General features: G+C 53.6%; 1 protein-coding gene and 1 long non-coding RNA gene across 7 annotated transcripts in view; both read right to left on the bottom strand.

Moving 5' to 3' along the window:
- The window catches only part of ZBTB17 (zinc finger and BTB domain containing 17), a 31,376-nt gene that overhangs the window by 5,915 nt on the left and 11,728 nt on the right, over positions 1–13,733 (bottom strand). For all 6 annotated transcript variants that reach the window (XM_077899506.1, XM_077899507.1, XM_077899509.1 and 3 more), the window contains 2 exons: positions 1,603–1,809; positions 446–634 (listed from right to left, as the gene is read on the bottom strand). In XM_077899506.1, coding sequence (XP_077755632.1) covers positions 446–634; positions 1,603–1,807 — 394 coding nt within the window. In that variant the 5' untranslated portion in view covers positions 1,808–1,809. The remainder of the gene's footprint in view (positions 1–445; positions 635–1,602; positions 1,810–13,733) is intronic.
- LOC144314877 (uncharacterized) lies at positions 3,985–11,463 on the bottom strand. The gene is made up of 2 exons (XR_013380728.1): positions 7,442–11,463; positions 3,985–7,252 (listed from the first exon to the last, which is right to left on the bottom strand). It is a non-coding gene; the product is annotated as an uncharacterized LOC144314877 (long non-coding RNA).

Genomic DNA, 13,733 nt, shown 5'->3' with positions numbered 1-13,733 from the left:
CTCCACACCAGGCTGTGCCTGGGCCTGGGATAAGCAGTCCCGGCCGCTGCTTCCGTGGGGCTCCCACACTGGTCGGGGAGCACACCTCACAAGCAAGACAATACCACCAGTCAGAGGTCAGTGCTTGGGAGGGGAACAGGGTTCTCTGCAAAGAGTACCAAGAGCGTCTGTCCCACACCTGGCACCAGGGGCCCGACAGCAGAGAGCTGCAGGAGGAGCGACCCCCAAGTGCAGAGGGCTAAGGGAGCAGGGCACAAAGCAGCTAATGGGGGAAGGGGTAGGCAGATGGGCCCCTGTGAGGTCCTTCCTGAGGCTTTACTCCTTACCAGCACCCCACGGTGCAGGCAAGGCCAGATAAGAAACTGGGGCCCAGAGAGAAGCAGAGAGTCCGAGGCAGCACTGCCTCCAAAGCCACCTACTCAGAACAGCCCGCCAAGTGTCTTACCTTCCACGGCCGAGGCCACCGTATTCCCCCCAGGGCTGGCGGCCGGCTCAGCGAGTGACTTGAGGGCATGGCAGGCCGTGATGATGTCCTGCATCTGCAGGAAGCTGGCTACGGCCAGCACGTCGTCCACGTTCTCAGAGCTCAGGCTCAGCTTGGCCGTGTACATGAACTCCAGCACCTGCCCCAAGCCTGCCAAGGACACAGACAGCCATCACGGACCCGCCTCCAGGCCCGGCACCAGCAGCCTCCTCAGCTGCCCGACTCGGTAGCGGGATGGCAGGCCACCGTCTCCCCGGCCCGTACTGGCGGGCAGGCGGGCAACCCGAGGACCCTCAGCCCAGACCACAGCCTCTGAAATGAAATAGGCCCCCAAAGGGCGGAGGGGGTGACAGCTGCCCTGCATGGAGGACAGGGGTGTGAGCACCTGCTCTGCGCAGTAGAGGGTGTGAACAGAGGACTGAGAGTGTAAACAGCACCCTGCACGAAGGCCAGGTGAACTCCTACCCTGCACAGGGGACAGCAGTGTGAACACGCCCCCACCCACCCCCGTGTACTCTCCCAGTCACCACACTCCACCACTGGAGGACACGCCACCAAGAGGGTGTCAGCACTGGCCTTCATCAGGGCTCTGCCACAAAGTAGGTGACCTCCAGGCCAGTCACCTGCCCGCTCTGGATCTCAGCTTCCATATCTGTAAACTGGGGGGACACCACTTTGCCCTGACCTTCCCGTGGAAGGTCACGCCATCCTGGGTCAGGAGCCAAATCCAGGACCGGTTCCCTCCTCAATGCCGGGTCTTCCCGACCCCCTCCCAGCCCCAGCTGTGGCCATCCCCATCAGGGCCAGCCCTGTGGTAGGGGTTCGGGACAGACTCAGCCAGGGGAAGGGGTTGGGGGCTCAGAGCCCACCTGTTCTCTGTCCCTCCTGACAAGCCTAGCCTATGTTCCCTATGATGAGCTTATCATGAGCCCTTCCTGTCAGTTCTCTCCCAGTCAAAACAGGCCCCGCAAACGTAGCAGCAACTAGGTGCCCACATGCTCATGGCCTGAGTCCTGCGTGGGAGGCCTGGCCCACCCCAGGGCCTGAAGGGCCGCCCCCAGGAGGGCCTTGCGCGGCACAGGGCCACCACAAGCTCAGCCCTGGACCCAACGGGGTACCTGCCGCGTTACTGATGTCCAGGTGCACCACATCCTTCTGGTCCACGAAGAGCATCTTGAAGTACTCGCTGCAGGCTGCCAGAACTGCTTTATGGGCCTTGAAGTCAACGCCGTCCACCACGAAAGTGCAGTCGCACAGAAGTCCCAGCTGCCGCTGCTGGTTCAGCTGCTCCAGGACCTGCTGGCTGTGCTGGGGAAAATCCATGGCTGGGAAGCCACAGGGCCTTCGCGTGAGCACAGAGGAAGGACGCCGGCCAGCCTGACCAGTCCACCCCAACCCTCCCAGGTGAGAAATGTGGGGCAGAGGAGGGAAACTACATCCACAAAGGGTAAATCGCTCCAGATTCCCTGTGCAAGCCAAGGCTGACCAGTGGCTCCTAGATCCCTGGGTTTACTGGTCAGCAAAGTTCCCAAAACCAAAAGCTTTGAGGGACCAACACAAAACAGCACTTCTGCATCTTGCCAGGTAACGACATTAAAAAGTCAAAAAACAAACACAAAGCACCGATTACTGAGAGCATTAAAAAAAAGACATTGGGCAGCCCCTGTGGCTCAGCGGTTTAGCGCCACCTTCAGCCCAGGGCCTGATCCTGGAGACCCGGGATCGAGTCCCACATTGGGCTCCCTGCAGGGAGCCTGCTTCTCCCTCTCCGTGTCTCTGCCTCTCTCTCTCTGCATCTCTCGTGAATAAATAAAATCTTAAAAAAAAAAAAAAAAAAGGATGCAGGACATAATCTTAGAAGAAAGGACAGATCTTTCAACTAGATACATTTGGCTTTATGAAAACCTTTTTATTTCGGTTTTTTCCCCCCATTCTGTCATATACAGGTGAGACGTGCATCTGGGAAGACAGGTGTTCCATCTGCCAGCATCTCAGGAGTGGACCCTCTCCTGCACAGGGTCTGGCAAAGTCCTGCCCTTGGGGGCAGGGATCTCTCTCTCTCTCCGATTCATAGGCTCAGGGAACCACATAAAGTTGGGGAGTCCTCTGCCTCCAGAAACCTCTCCAGTCGGTCCCTGGCGGAAGAATGAGCCTTGGTCCTGACCCCAAGAGCTGCTGGTCTGGCCGCAGTTTCTCTGTCAAAGACCTCATTAATGCCTGGAAATCCCACAACCGTCTCAAGTGAATATGCTCAGAAAAATTCCATGGCCTGGTGCCGAATAATAACCAACTACCACAAGCCAGGGCTAAATAAGTATCTAAAACAGCTCGGGCCTCCGCAGCAGCGCCACACCAGAGTGCATCTCAGATGAGCATTTTATAGGAAAAATAGCAGGCACCTCGGTCCAAGAAAGATCCAATTTCAAAATGAAAGTCAGCACCCCACTCCTGGGATCACAGGCCGCCAGCCCTGGCACAGGCCCTGGCACGGACCCACCAGGGCCAGGCTGTCATGCCCTGGCCGGGCATCGGACGCCTGGGTCTGCTCGGAGCTGCCCCAGGCTGTTTCTGGGCAGGTGCGAAGGACACTTTGCGGCTCCTAGCCCCCAGGTTCCAGCAGCCCCTCACGGGCTCCCGCGGTTCAGGGACATCAGCCCCCCACCCCCCACCCCCCTGTGTGAGTCACCGCAGGAGCCGTGACCATGTATGGTGGTCTGGCCACAACGAGCCGCAAGGAAAGCCACGCCCACCCCACCCCCCAAGAGGGGCTCAGCCCCCCCATCAGCTTTGAACGCTGTGAAGCCCACCCACCCGGTGGCGTCTGGGAGGTTTTCAAAGGCAGGGCTATGTGTCCGGGAGCTGGAGGATGTCACCGAGGCGGGGCTCCATTGGAAAGGACCCATGTCCGGTGCCGGGTTAAAGGCCCAGACCGTGGGCACTCAGGCCTGGGATGTGAAGGCAGCGCACCCCCGACAGGGCAGGCAGAGGGTGAAGGCAGGTGCGGCCGGCAGCCAAGTCCCGGTCCCTAGCCACTGCCTATGTCCTCAGAAGCCGGGTGCAGAAGCCGCCCATCGCCGGGGGGGCCTGGCTCCTTCACCTTCGTCCGGCAGCTGACCCAACAATACCCACAATGGACCAGGGAGGAAGGGAGGAAGTGTCCCAAGTTTGGAAACAACCGGGAGCAGCAGCTGACCCCTGCCCCTGCCCCAGCTGCAAGGCCACCTGACTTGCTGTAAACCTGAGAAGAGACTCTGGGGCCCACCCCCGGGGTGGGGGGGGCGGGGTACCACACGGGCCCCAAGGGCAGCTGCTCAGCGGGGCGGGCCAGGGGCCCACGCCTGCCAGGAGCCCTCAAGAGCCTTCAGGAGCCTTCGTGCTGCGGTCCCGCCACAGCTTCCAGGGAAAGGGCACAGGCCCGGCTCTCATTTCAGAGGCTTCGGGGGAGTAAAGGTCGGGGGAAGGTGGCTGGTGGCCGGGCACCTCCCTGCGCCCACCCCTCCAGGAGGAGGTCTTCCACCCAATGCTGACCATGCTCCTCGCCAGATGCGGGTGTGGGGGGCACAACACAGGGTCCCCCAGAGCTGTTCCAACAGAGAAATACTCCCAAAGGGTGCCTGTTTTGACAAATTCAAAGACTAAAAAGGAAGAAAAGGGGAGACGGTGAGAGGAAGCAGCAGAGGAAGCCGTGGGAGACCAGGAAGGGAGGGAGCAGAGCCTGAGGAAGGAAGGAGCAGAAAGGTGGAGAAAGGCGGAGGCCACGTGCTGAAGAGTCGCCTAAACACTGGCTCCCGGGGCTGGTTCTGCCATCAGGGGCTGGTTCTGCCATCAGCCCGGGGGAGAGCCAGCGGGCCGCGGGGGCTCCCCAGTGCTCCCGCCCCCCTCCAGGCAAGTTATAACCCTCACCAGGTGGAGCCCAGAGGCCCCCAGCTGCCTCCAGCACCCACCTCCCCCAGCTGGCAGCCTGCTAGAAAGCTCCACCAGCCCCTTACTCCCTAAGGCAAGGTGGTAAGCAGGTAAGGGCCCAGCTGGCCTGGTCCTCCCCTCGGGGGCTGAGCGAGAACCTCCCGTCCAGAGCTCCGTGAAATGCTCTAGAAGATCACGGCACTCCTCCCACTGTCTTCTGTTTCCTTTCACGCTCCACAGTGACAGGAACCCACCACGATCGGGCCAAGCTTAGAGGGGTCAGGAAAGAGGTGAGCGGGCTGCCTGGGCCACACAGCTGGACGTGTGGGTCCCGCGGGCACGGGGAGCTGCCCACCCCAGCCAGCGCACGCACCGAGGCGTCGCCATCCAAGGAGATCTGAAACAACCGTATGATCAACAGCCCTGCTGCCTCTCATCGCCAAGGCCGGGGAATCAAGTGTGGCTCCCCCAGCCTCACCCCTGCTACGCAGTGCTTTCACTCAAGGGAAAGTGTGGGGGGTCCCTTTTGCCTTACTTTGTCTTGCTTTAAGGGTGATAAATGTGGGCCTTAAAGCTACTCTAAGACCCTAAAAGTGAGAACTAAAGAAAATGTAAACAGAACAAGACCACAGAGCCCACCAAGCCCAAAGTGCTCACGTCAGATACAGAAAATGAAGCCTCAAACCGGCACATATTTGTCCCCTCAAGAAACTGGCATGACCTTCTAGAAACTCCTCACTGCACTCGGGTACCTTCCCTGTGCCACTGCCAGCTGCTCAGTGGTTGTCCCTGATTAATGGGGCTGACTTATGGTGTCAGAAGTGGGATGCTCTTCAGATGGCCACCCACCCAGCTGGACACTCACCCCTGGCCTGCCTCACAAGGAATTTGTTTGGGAATGAAAACTTGAAGGACCTAGAGGAGACCCGCGGTGGGATTCTAAACAGGCCCAACTAAGCAACATGGACACGGATGGCCACCACCATCCCCCCATCCCACCACATCTGCTGGGAGATTCCACCCGGACTTGGGTGGCTCTGACCACCAAGATGCAGTAACTCTGTGCCAGTTCCAGGCCTGGCCCTTAAGAGGTCTGCGGATTCCGCGTGGCTCTCCTGGAATCCAGCCACCCCATCGCAGGGATGTCCAGGCTCTCCTGCTGGAGAGGGATGAGGCACAGAGCGGCCCTGGAGTAGACGCTGCGTGCACAGCCCACATGAAGAACAGCGGACAGCCGTACGGGAGATGCTTTCCTGGACCCTCCAGCCCAGCTACTAGCTGAATGCTGTCACATGAATGCTGACCCCAACAACTCGTGGAACAAAAGAAACTGCCCAGTCAACCCACAAAATTGGGAGAAGTAATAAACTGCTGATGGTTTAGGTCACTAAGTTTTGAAGTGGTTGCTCACAGCAAGAGAATGGATAGGACGGTAAAACCGTCAAGAAAAGGCAACGGGGACACCTGGGCGGCTCACTGGTTGAGCGTCTGCCTTTGGCTCAGGTCATGCTCCCAGGGTCCTAGGTCCCAGGATCGAGTGCCGCATCGGGCTCCCTGCTCGGGGCGTGCTTCTCCCTCTGCCTGTGTCTCTGCCTCTCTGTGTCTCTCATGAATAAATAAAAAATCTTAAAAAAAAAAAATAGAAAAGAAAAGAAAGAAAAGGCAACAAGTAACAAAACGTCCAGGATGACAGTTCTGTCTGGATGGGAGGAGGGACAAGCGGGGGTCTTCTGACACACTGGGAGTGCTCCATTTCTTTACTTGGACACACCTAGATTATTTAAGTTAAACATACATTTCATATACTTTTGTATGGCAACATTTTTCAAAAGTCCACAAAAATTTTAGTAAGAAGAACGTGAGGTACAGGTGCCACACTCAATCTAGCAGTGACAGGGTTATTTCCAAGTATGCTTGCGGCCGCTCTCGCAGGGGCTGTGCTAAGACCCAGGTCTCAGGTTTCCCAGGAGCCGAGCAGGGTGCAGGGGGCCTGGCCACAGAAAACACAATGCATCTCATTCACGTTTCAGCTCCAAAACATCCACAGGCAGATGATAACGTAAGGAAGAGTTCCCCGGGGGTGCTGAAACCCTTAAGATTCTGGGGGATCCCAGACTCCATGACCCCCTCCCCCCAGGAACAATGAAATGACATTAATGGAGTCTCTTCAACATGCCAGGAAACACGGTGCATGCGTGGCACCACCTGACCACCTAAAAACTATGAACATGGCTATCCTGGGTGTCGAGTTCCACCCTGAGTACAGAGGCAGCAGAGCCTCTGGGGTCAGGCCAGGTAGGACCCGGATCCCTGTTCGGCCACCTGCCTCACCAGTGGTGCATCTCCAGCAAAGCTCCTCCTTTGGCAAAATGGGGCCAGTGGGACCGCTTCCCACGTGTGTTACAGACTTCAGGTAGATCCTGTAAGCACAGAGCCCGAACAGCGCCCGACACACGGTACACTCGCCAAGCTAATGTTACCAGGAAGCACAGATGCAAATCACAGTTTTATTTTTAGGCCGAAGACCATATCAGATGGTTTCTACATATTCTTTTATGCTGGGTACCTGGGGTAACTATTTAGTGACTTGACCTTGTTAAGACGTTGTAATCATAACCCATTATTCTTTCTAAAAGCAATCTGGAAAAATCCCAGAGTCCAATTAACATGAAGAGAGGGAGAGAGGGAAAGGAGGGGCGCTGGGCAAGAACCATTCAGAGCAATTTTCTCTGTCGGGGAAGCACTTTATATTGAACAACTGTTCTGTTAAAGCCCGAGGGTGCTCCCGGGTGAAGGCTGGAGCGCCTGCCCAGAGCTGTAAGTGGGTCCGCAGAGCCCTGCTCCATCTCCGAGTCAAAGGGGCACCTGTCAAACGTGAAATATTACCCAGGTTATTAGCAAGCACTACACTGCAGGCAGCACTTCCAAACTGCCACACAGAGGGAAGCCATTAAGCCCAACACAACGAGACGCTGACTTTGACAAACGACAAGCCCCGGCTCCCAGAACACGTTGTGCCCGGCTGCGGGTCTGGACATGACACAGCCATCTTACGTCCAGGGGCAGGTGAGAGGGAGCCCCATTCGCCTTCCAGCTGCTCGGCATTCCGGATTTTCTAGCAACACAGGTGGTTCCCGTCTACAGCTTAGCACGCACCAACTCAGGCCAGGGAAGTGACGTTCACGGCAGGCCAGCCTTGCATCCGGGAAACCCACCTGCCCGACCCTCCATCCTCCCCGCGACACTATCCCTTTTCAGGGCAACATGCCAGAGAGGCAAATACCAACAAAACCAGCCCTTCTGGCGCTTTCCTCTTGGCCCAGCAAGTACAGCTCTTATACTAAGCTTGTGCTTCTCAAAATTTTTTAAAGATTTTATTTATTTATTCATGAGACAGAGAGAGACAGACACAGACAGAGAGAGACAGAGACAAAGCAGAGGGAGAAGCAGGCTCCCTGCAGGGAGCCCGATGCGGGACTCGATCCCAGGACCACTCCCTGAGCCAAAGGCAGATATCTGCTCGACCACTGAGCCACCCGGGCGCCCCTGCTTCTCAAACTTTTAAAATCAATTCTCCCCTTAGGTAAATGAACACACTGACTCAGCCTTTCCCAACAGCCACAGATTCTGATACTTTATCTTCTACTGGGTAACGGCCCCACTCTGAAAATCAGTTACCTTCTACATAATCCTACCAGCCACGGCTCAGTAGTAGTTTCTGTGAAGTTTGTATTACAAAAAAATACTGATTTTTAAACACCTAAAAACCATATCTAAATATAAAATTAAGTTGTAACGCTGCCTTTGCTTCTCAAATTATACAGTTTCCATGATCTCTAATATTCCACACTTCTGAAGAGGGAATGGAGACCCCCACACATACCCCCAATGGACCCCACGCTCCAGGAATATGGCTGAGTGGGAAGGCTGGCCGGCCCTGAGGAAAGTGCTGTCCTGGGTCCCGGGGCACCCACACTAGTCTGGACTCCAGCATGCTAGTACTTGCTCTGGGGACTCTTAAAGCTTGACAAAGGGTAAATTAAGGGCTCTGCTTCCAGAAAGATGAAATCAGAATATGGGGACTTGGTGGCATCCGATCATTCTCCCAACATCCTGCCCTCCACCCCAGTGCTCCCTGGGCAGCAGTACACAGACACAGCCTGAAAGGAGGCCGACGTGTTGCTCCGCCTCCGCTACCAGGTTTAATAAGCTCACTGCCAGGTGGGACTGCTTACTCACAGCTGCTGACAGCACCTACCCCAGGACCTTGCTCCCACATGGTTATAAATCCAGTCAAGGAACAGGCCTGTCCAGAGTGGTGATTCCTGGCTTTTTTGAGTACGACTAACTCAAGGTCGAATATTCAGCAGACCCTCAGGAAATAATAGTTGTACTTTTGGCGCTTTTTAACCGAGAAAATAATGGGCAAAAACCACTATGAAAAAAGAATTTCCATTCCACTAATCACAACAGCACCTATACATATTTGAGAAGCAATAAGAAGAAATGTCCTTCAATATACAGAAAGTCTATGGGGGCGACTAAGCTGAGCAGCGACTCCTAATGATCACCTTCCCCTCTCAGGGTCCACGGCCTCTAAATCAGGGAGCAGACACACAGAAAAGACAAAAGCACTTCACCAGTGCTAGACGAGCGCCTCCCCTGTGCTGGTCGTAGGTCTATTTAGAGTTATGAGCATCGTGGGGAGGACAGGTAAGAAGTATAACAGATAAGCTCACATACTAGATGCTGTGAAAAAAGCACAAGATGTGGAGACAAAAGAGGCAGAGGCTATTTAAGAAAACAATCAAGGAAGACCTCTCTGAGGAGGTGACACTAAAGCAAAGACCCGAATGAAGTATAAGAACCAGCCATGCCACCCTAAGCCCAGGAACTGTTACAGGCACACAGAGAGCAAATGCAAAGGCCCTGAGGTAGGTGTGACTCTGACAGAGGGGCTGGCATGCCTGGAGAGGAGGAACCTGAGAGAATGAGACAAGCCCACGCCCGCACAGCAGAGGCTGAGATCACCCAGGGTCTTAGAGGCAAGTCTGGCTCTGGAGTTTCTTCTAAGTACGCTGGGGTCCCCCAGAAGACAGGGTGCAAAGGAGTGACCGCAAGGGGGCAAAGAGAGCAGAGGAACACGGGGGAAGAGCAAGAGATGGAGGCCCTGCGTGGAGAAGTGGAAGCAGTCAGACCCAGACTGGGAAGCTGTTCCGGAGAACCAACAGTCAGCTAGCTGATCAGGCAAATGTGCGCAGTGAGAAGAGGAGTCACGGACCACACAAAACTGGTCACCTGAGAAACTGGCCAAGAGCAGGTGCCACTGGCCCAGGTGAGGAGTGACAGCAGGCAGAGGGAGGGCAGGCGCAGCAGGAGTTCTGTTGGGCCAACACAACACAGAGATGTCTATGGGAGGGATGGTAGATAAGCCACAGGATGGACTGGGGTCCCTATGGGAGCAAATACTGGACAAAGAAGAGGAAACAGGGGCTCTCGGTGGCTTGGTTAAGCGTCCAACTCTTGATTTCAGCTCCAGTCATGATCTCAGGGTCAAGAGATGGAGCCTTGAGCTAGATTCTGTGCTGAGCGTGGAGCCTGCTAGGATTCTCTCCCACCCCCCACCCCTGCCCCTCTCCTCTCTCTAAAATAAAAAAGAGGAACACCAACAGACTCAGATCAAAGGACATGCATGTGAATCCTGGCCCCAGTCATACCAGGGTGGCCTCAGGCAAGCTTCTCTGAGTTCTAGACTGTTCACCCACTGAACAGGAAAACCGCCATGTACATGAGAATTGTGAGGACTAAAAAAATAACAGGAAGTACCACACAAATCCTGGCAAAAGTGGAATCAGGTATTCTCTAACAGAAGTCTGTGACTGATACGCAGTTAAACAAAAAGGGAAAAAATGAATCAAGACAAACCAGGTTATCCCAAGTGAGCCCCCTTTACCAGTGAAGCGCACGGCTCCTCTCCACAGCAGGTGGAGAAAAAGGAGGGAGCCGTGGCCTGGTCCAATGTGACAAAAGAGCACTCAGACTTTGTTCCCACCTGGCTTCAAACTTCTACTATGAGGCGTTTGTTACTGTGTCACTCGGGGGCAGAAAGCCTGGGAAGAGGTGCCCGTTCAAGCTAAGTATGGATAGATTTGGGGGGCTAATCTTTGCACTGGGGGGGCTAGGGAACAGGGTAGCAGGCCCATATTTCACATCAACTGCGGAGCACTGCCTGCTGGGTGCCTGCTGGGAACAGACAGCTCCACAGGTAGCAAGGCCAGGCCTGTCTAAGGGCCCACCCTCAAGGGCCTTCCACCATGGAGCAAGTCCCAGACTCTGCCACCACCTTCAGAGGAGTTCTGAAGGGGTGCCACCCCTGGGAGGTACGGTACCTTGCCACATCTAACAAGACATGTGAATAAAGGCACGAAGGAGATTCAGATTGAGGACTGCAGAAGCCATGGGGGGAGGGGTGCATGAGAGAAAAGTGCGCAGGCATGCGGGCCAGGACAGCACACCTCAGCATCACAAGAGAAAGGAGTGGAAAACGTGGTGAGACACGCAGCGGGAGGGACAGGCTAGAGTCAGACATGCAGGGCCACGCCCACCACACCAGGCCCTAGTGCTCACCCTGGCTGACAGTTGGGAGCCTGGCCAAGGGTTTAAGAGAGGGCCATGGTTAGGCTTACATTTCAGAAAAGTCACTCTGGCTGCATCAGTATGGAGAACAGTGGGAAAAGGGGAGGGTGAGAAGCAGAAAAATAAGTTAGAAAGTCCCACACTGCTGGGCCCCTGGGATGTGAAAAATGGGACAATGTCACCCCCAGCTGGCACCAGAAGGCTTTAGCTCGTGGCTCCAGATCTAACACATGCTCACAAGGATCTTTCAGAGCACCCTGTGCAAATGGCCTGTCCACTAGATATTATAATATCCTTTGAAAACTTAAGTACCTCTTCTTGGAGTGGCTCTAAGTCCCTTAACACAGAGTACCTGACCCTTACTAGGGGAAGCTGGGCTGTGTGGTTTGTCCAAAACCATAAAACCAGGCTGTGAAATCCTAAGCTCATATATTAAACCAAAAAAAGGGATCCCTGGGTGGCGCAGCGGTTTGGCGCCTGCCTTTGGCTCAGGGCGCGATCCTGGAGATCCAGGATCGAATCCCACGTCAGGCTCCCGGTGCATGGGGCCTGCTTCTCCCTCTGCCTGTGTCTCTCCTCTCTCTCTCTGTGACTATCCTAAATAAATAAATAAAATATTTAAAAAATATTTAAAAAAATAAATAAATAAAAAATAAACCAAAAAAAAAGTGCAAATCGCTGGACATATAAGAAATGTATAAGGGAGCTCCTCAGAGGAGCAGGGCAAGGGCAGGAAGGATCTCTATTTTTCACTGCATGTCATTTCTGCATTTTCTTTTGCCACTTATAAATGTTATCTATTTAAAAAGCAGAAAAAGGAAGAAAGAAACTATCCACAAAGTTGCAGTTGCTTCATCTCTATTTATTAGAAAAACTTTACAACATTTTCTACAAGACCTGGTGACTCAAAACTTCTCAACAGGAAGAAATTTCTCAGAAGGGAAACGGAAAATTATGGTAATTTGCACAAAGGATGTGTCACCCGAGAAATCTTTATGAGCAGAAATTCCTTACGGAGACAAAACTGAAAATCCCCAGAAGAGCAGATGGAAGGCTTTGCCAGACCCAGCCTTGCTGCTCTGATACCATAATGAATGAGGCCGAGGCCTTCTCCCTCTTCCTCCCTCTCTCTCTCTCTCTCTCTCTCTCTCTCTCTCACACACACACACACACACACACACACACACACACACACGGTTCTGCGTGCAGCTCCAAGGTTGCTGATGGACTCCTGGGACCCAGTTAGCACTCCTGCCTTGGCATCAAACCAAAGCTAGCCGAGCACCTTGGACAAAAATACTCAGCCCTCTGCACCTCAATTTCCCTCCTGTAAATGGAGACAATGATACAAGTTCCCACTGCATAAAGCAGCCACACTGGCCCCTATCATTCCTGCTGTCACACAGAAACCCACACTAGTGATACTGGTGAACCATATAAAAAGGGGAACCGAGTGTTGGAACCCCTGCCCCATCTTCTAAAAATGGGAGGTGAAATCTCATCAGGCCCCCATGACAAATAAAATGTTAACATGAAGTAAGACTGGGCAAAGGCCCTGCAAATGGCAATGCTAGCTCAACAGTAACCAGAACAGAAGACAGAAGCGCTCATCCTTGAGGGCAAAAGCCACCTGCTTTCTACAAAGAGCACAATGATTGTGGAGAAATAGTGAGGCTTTCATTGAGAGAGCAAACAGAACATGACAATTCCAAGGAAGGACTGCTTTTTCCATGAAACTAGTTAAGATCAAGGATCCAAGCCAAAAGCAAACAGGAGGCTGGGTACCAATTGTTTAGAGGTGGATGTATCTGGACTTCGTGCAGCCCATTAGTTTCACGTGGCTGACTTTGTCTAAGTTTGTTTCCTCACTAGGATTGGTGACTGCTGAGGTCCCTTCCAGTGAGGAGATAAAGTAAATGTTGAATAAATGATTTCATTAACGTGACTGCCAGATTACAAACACATGCATTTAAAGTATAACAGGTACCGTGTGCATGATCATTAAAAAATGACACATTCACCTAACGTTCAGCAGATCCTCTTTTAAAACCTTCCCTATATTGGAAATCTTGAGAGGAACAGGAACTACACAGGCTGTATCTATACGGTCACAGAAGTACAGACAGAAGCCAACATGAAATTGTATACTGGGGATCCCTGGGTGGCTCAGCGGTTTAGCACCTGCCTTTGGCCCAGGTCATGATCCTGGAGTCCCGGGATCGAGTCCCACATTGGGCTCCTGCATGGAGCCTGCTTCTCCCTCTGCCTGTGTCTCTGCGCCTCTCTTGCTCTCTCTGCCTCTCTCTCTCTCGAATAAATAAAATCTTAAAAAAAAAAAAATTGTATACTTACTACTCCCAATAGGATTAAACTAAAATATTTTGTGAGACTTGACCGAGAAAAATTAAATGAGTGCCAAGATGTTTTGGAAGAGTATTTGGGGGAAGTGCAGAAATTCATGTTAGGCCTGGATAAAAAGCGGTCAAGAACTCAACGTCTCAATCTCCAAGGATTTTTTTAAACCTGCTGGGCTCCTCAACTCCAGCCACTGAACTGCTGCTCTAGAACAGTCTCTGGACTCGAGCCCTGGGAGGATTAAGGAAGCTCAGGGCCCCAGTGCTTGCCCTTGAACAAACAGTGCTGGCTGACCTCCAGCCCCTCAGATCCCCTCCACCTGCAACAGCGGTGAATCAGCAAAGCTGCTGGAAGC

The sequence above is a fragment of the Canis aureus genome, chromosome 5, assembly GCF_053574225.1.
Source record: "Canis aureus isolate CA01 chromosome 5, VMU_Caureus_v.1.0, whole genome shotgun sequence".
Lineage (NCBI taxonomy): Eukaryota > Metazoa > Chordata > Mammalia > Carnivora > Canidae > Canis > Canis aureus.
Note: the sequence above shows the minus strand (reverse complement) of the source record. Positions and strands in the feature narration are given on the sequence as shown.